A 3,704-nucleotide genomic window follows, 5' to 3' on the forward strand; every position below is an offset into this window, starting at 1 on the left:
AATGGACATGAGTTTGGGTAAACTCCGGGAATTGGTGATGGACAGGGAGGCCTGGCGTGCTGCGGTTCATGGGGTTGCAAAGAGTCAGACATGACTGAGCAACTGAACTGAACTGATAAGGCCTCATGTGGTCTGGTCCCGCACCTCCATCAGCTCACCCACACCAACCTCCCCTCCTCCTTTCAGCCTGCCTGGCCAGTTCCTCTAGCACCCTGGGTTCCCTCCTGCAGAGGCCTTTTGCTCATTCTCTACTCTCTCCTTGGGATTCCTCCCTCTTTTCCATTTCTCCTGACCCCAGTTACTTAATCCTTTCTCAGTTTCCAAAACTTACTTCCTTTCTTCCCTAATCCTCTAGACTAGGTCTGCTTCCCCTGTGGCAAGAGCTCAGAGTTCCTGATCCATGTTCATGCCTGCACTTATCACAACTCCAGAGACACATGATTATTTAAATGATGTCTCCTCTACCAGTCCATAAGTGGCACACGAGCCAGGCTTGTACCCATTGCTGCTCATCCTGAACCCCCAGCCACTAACACAAGGCCTGCCACAAGGCAGGCATGAGAAGACAGCCGTGCAATGAATGAGAACCTGCAGGAGGAAGGCAGCTTATAGTCTACCTCGTCTCACAGGATTTACTTGCTCCAGCTCTTCGGACCCCAGGAAGATCCCAAGTGCCAGGTTCTCTCACCTCACCTCATCTCCAGAGAACATTTCTCACCAGGAACATGGAGAGGGGAGTGGCCTTCTTACCCTTCCGTGTGATGGGACCCAAGTTCAGGACACGGGTTTGGTCTATGATGCTCCCACTGCGGAATCTGGTCTCAGGGCAGGTCTGCAGGGAGACGGTGACAAAGAAACCTTTCCACAAGAGAGACTGAATGAGGCCCTGCCATGGGGAGCTGGGTGCACCCTTCATAAGAGCAACCTCTTGCCTCAGGCTGGGACTTGAGGATGGTAGAGGCAGGGGTTGTTAGGAGATCTGTATACATGCGTTCATGTCCCAGCTCTGCCGTTTGTTAGGTGTATGATCTTAGGCAAGTCACTTACATTTTCTAAGCCTCTCTCCCCATATGGAAAAAGGGGCTAATAAAATACCTCCCTTATAGAGTTGCTGTGAAGTATCAAAAAGTTAACACGTGCAAATTGCACACAGTGCTTAAAAATGTCAGTTTCTGCTATTAGAACACAAGCTTGCAGATAAATGAGAGGTTCACCAGCCTACTGCAGTGCCCTGATCTCACCCAGCTTCCGCACAGCCTAGTCTCCTGTCTGGCCATGGCAGCCTCGTCTTGTAGCTCTGACTAGCCCCGTACTAAAATGGAAATATGGCAGAGACGTTTTGTTTTCTTTTCACCTTGTGGCCAAGTGTCTTGGGTTACGGGAGTTGGGTGTGAGGGTGTGGCAAGCAGACTGACTCACAGGTCTGCACTTTTCATTCACGGTGTCACAGAGATACACTTCACAATGCAGGTACACCAGGTCGTAGTTTCCAGCAAAACGGAACATCTGGACAGAAAACCGGCCCTGAGGGGACTCCCCATTCTCCTCCACTTGGATGGTTGAGTCCGCAGCACGTGGACATCTGGGAAGGGGACATCACATAACATGGTTGGTTATGCAAACACTCTGGGGCCAGACTTCCTGGGTTCAGATCTCACTCTATCACTTATTAGCTGTGTGACTATGGGCAATTTACTCAATCTCTCTGAGCCCGTTGCCCTACCTATGTGCCAGGAATAATAATCTTAGCTTACATCGTCAGACAGTTGCGATAATTAAATGAGTTAAAATTACAAAGTAAACAGTATATGGCGTACAATAGGTGCTACATGTATGTGACTCTAAAATACAAATGTAATCAGTTCAGAGCTTAAGGACAGTTACTTAAGGATAGTAAGTAAGCACTTAAGTAAGTGTATCCTTAAGTAAGCACTTTTTGATTTCTCAGGAAATGGCATTCAGGAGTCATTGCTGCTGCTGCTGCTGCTAAGTCGCTTCAGTCATATCCGACTCTGTGCAATCCCATAGACAGCAGCCCACCAGGCTCCGCCAACCCTGGGATTCTCCCCGAAAGAGTACTGGAGTGGGTTGCCATTTCCTTCTCCAAGGCATGGAAGTGAAAAGTGAAAGTGAAGTCGCTCAGTCATGTCCGACTCTTAGCGACCCCATGGACCGCAACCTGCCAGGCTCCTCTGTCCGTGGGATTTTCCAGGCAGGAGTCATTACCTAGCATTTATTGGCTATCTACTAGTGCCTGGTGTTAATTCTAACATTGGAAACATCTGAGCACTGAAGGCTGCTGGCCAAGTTGGGGTATGTATGTGTGCTCATCAGCACACATTATTACCCAGCGCACCCAAACACGCAGAAACTCAAAACTGCACATCCAGAGACTCACGTGAGTGCTGGGCTGGATCAGGGTACACAGGCACTCTGAGCAGGCAAATCGGGCACCCCGTCTGCTTTTTGACACTATCCGCTCAAAATGGACTTAGAAAAGGGGCTGAAGGCTGACTGCATTGGAGGACCAAGAAAGAAACTTCTCGGAATGGTGTTCATTTTGTTCTGTGTCCCCCACAATTCAAATCTGACTCTACTTGACAAAAGAAAAGCCCTGTGGTTAAGGAGACCCACCTTACAAAAAGCAGAGGAAGAGGCAGCCAGCACTGCCCTTGGCAGCCCCAGGCAGTCAACCCAAGTAAGGCGCCTACGTGTCTCCCCCAGCGCTTAAGCACCTCCTCAACTCATCTCCGCCTTACACCCCTGTGATATTCTGAACAACTCACAGACTGGCAGTCCTCAGCCCAGCTCCCACTCATGCCATGGCAGAAACACAGGCCACAGCCAGCATTTCTTCATGCTTCGTTTTCAAGACTTTTTAAGCTTTTCACAATATACATGCTCTACCTTTATACTCAGATAAATATATATATATATACACACACACACAAGCTTAAAAATCCCTGCACAGTAGATTTTCTTCATGCCTGTTTCACATATGAGAACATGAATATCCAGACAGATGAGCTGAACTAAGAACTGTTTGCTGTTTCTTGAACTAAGAAACAGCAAACCCATGCTATGAGCCCAAGTCTCCATGATGTCCCAGTCAAGGTCATGTCAATATTTTTCAAATTTCAGTTCTTTTTTGCCTAATACAGAAACCACCTCCCTGAATGTTTTCCTGTTTGCCAACACCTGTACTATTATTTTACATTATTTTATTATTATTATTACTATTTTTATTTAAATCTACAAACTTTTTTTTAAAAAAGATCATGACCACAAATAGCAAACCAAGGGCTTCCCAGGTGGCAAAATAAAGAATCTCCACCTGCCAATACAGGAGATGCAAGAGATGAGGGTTCCATCCTGAGGTTAGGGAGATCCCCTGGAGTAGGAAATGGCAACCCACTTCAGTACTCTTGCCTGCAGACTTACATGGACAGAGGAACCTGGCAGGCTACAGTCTGTGGGGTCACAAAGAATTGAACAACTGAGAACATAGCACATTGCTTGCCATATATAAAACACGACCATACAAACACAGTCAGACACTACTGTTGCATTTTACTTCAACACTGTTGATTGTAAAAGACCCCCAAAAGACTTCTGCTCTCCTTTCTTTTTGTTGTAAAGGGAGATTAGCAAATAACGGAAGTGTGAACACCAGATGAGCACCCAATTGACGTGACCAGGCAGAT

The 3,704-nt window shown here is 47.1% G+C and overlaps 1 protein-coding gene across 2 annotated transcripts in view; it reads right to left on the bottom strand.

Moving 5' to 3' along the window:
* The window catches only part of UMOD (uromodulin), a 19,066-nt gene that overhangs the window by 2,153 nt on the left and 13,209 nt on the right, over positions 1–3,704 (bottom strand). Inside the window, exons 8-9 of one of the 2 annotated variants that reach the window (XM_010837133.1) lie at positions 1,420–1,582; positions 751–832 (exon numbers count right to left, since the gene is read on the bottom strand). In XM_010837133.1, the coding sequence (XP_010835435.1) occupies positions 751–832; positions 1,420–1,582 (245 nt within the window). Of the gene's footprint in view, positions 1–750; positions 833–1,354; positions 1,583–3,704 lie in introns of both variants that reach the window. The other variant, XM_010837134.1, reaches the window with a different exon arrangement.

Source organism: Bison bison, unplaced genomic scaffold (assembly GCF_000754665.1).
Source record: "Bison bison bison isolate TAMUID 2011002044 unplaced genomic scaffold, Bison_UMD1.0 scf7180017864072, whole genome shotgun sequence".
NCBI classification, from domain to species: Eukaryota; Metazoa; Chordata; class Mammalia; order Artiodactyla; family Bovidae; genus Bison; species Bison bison.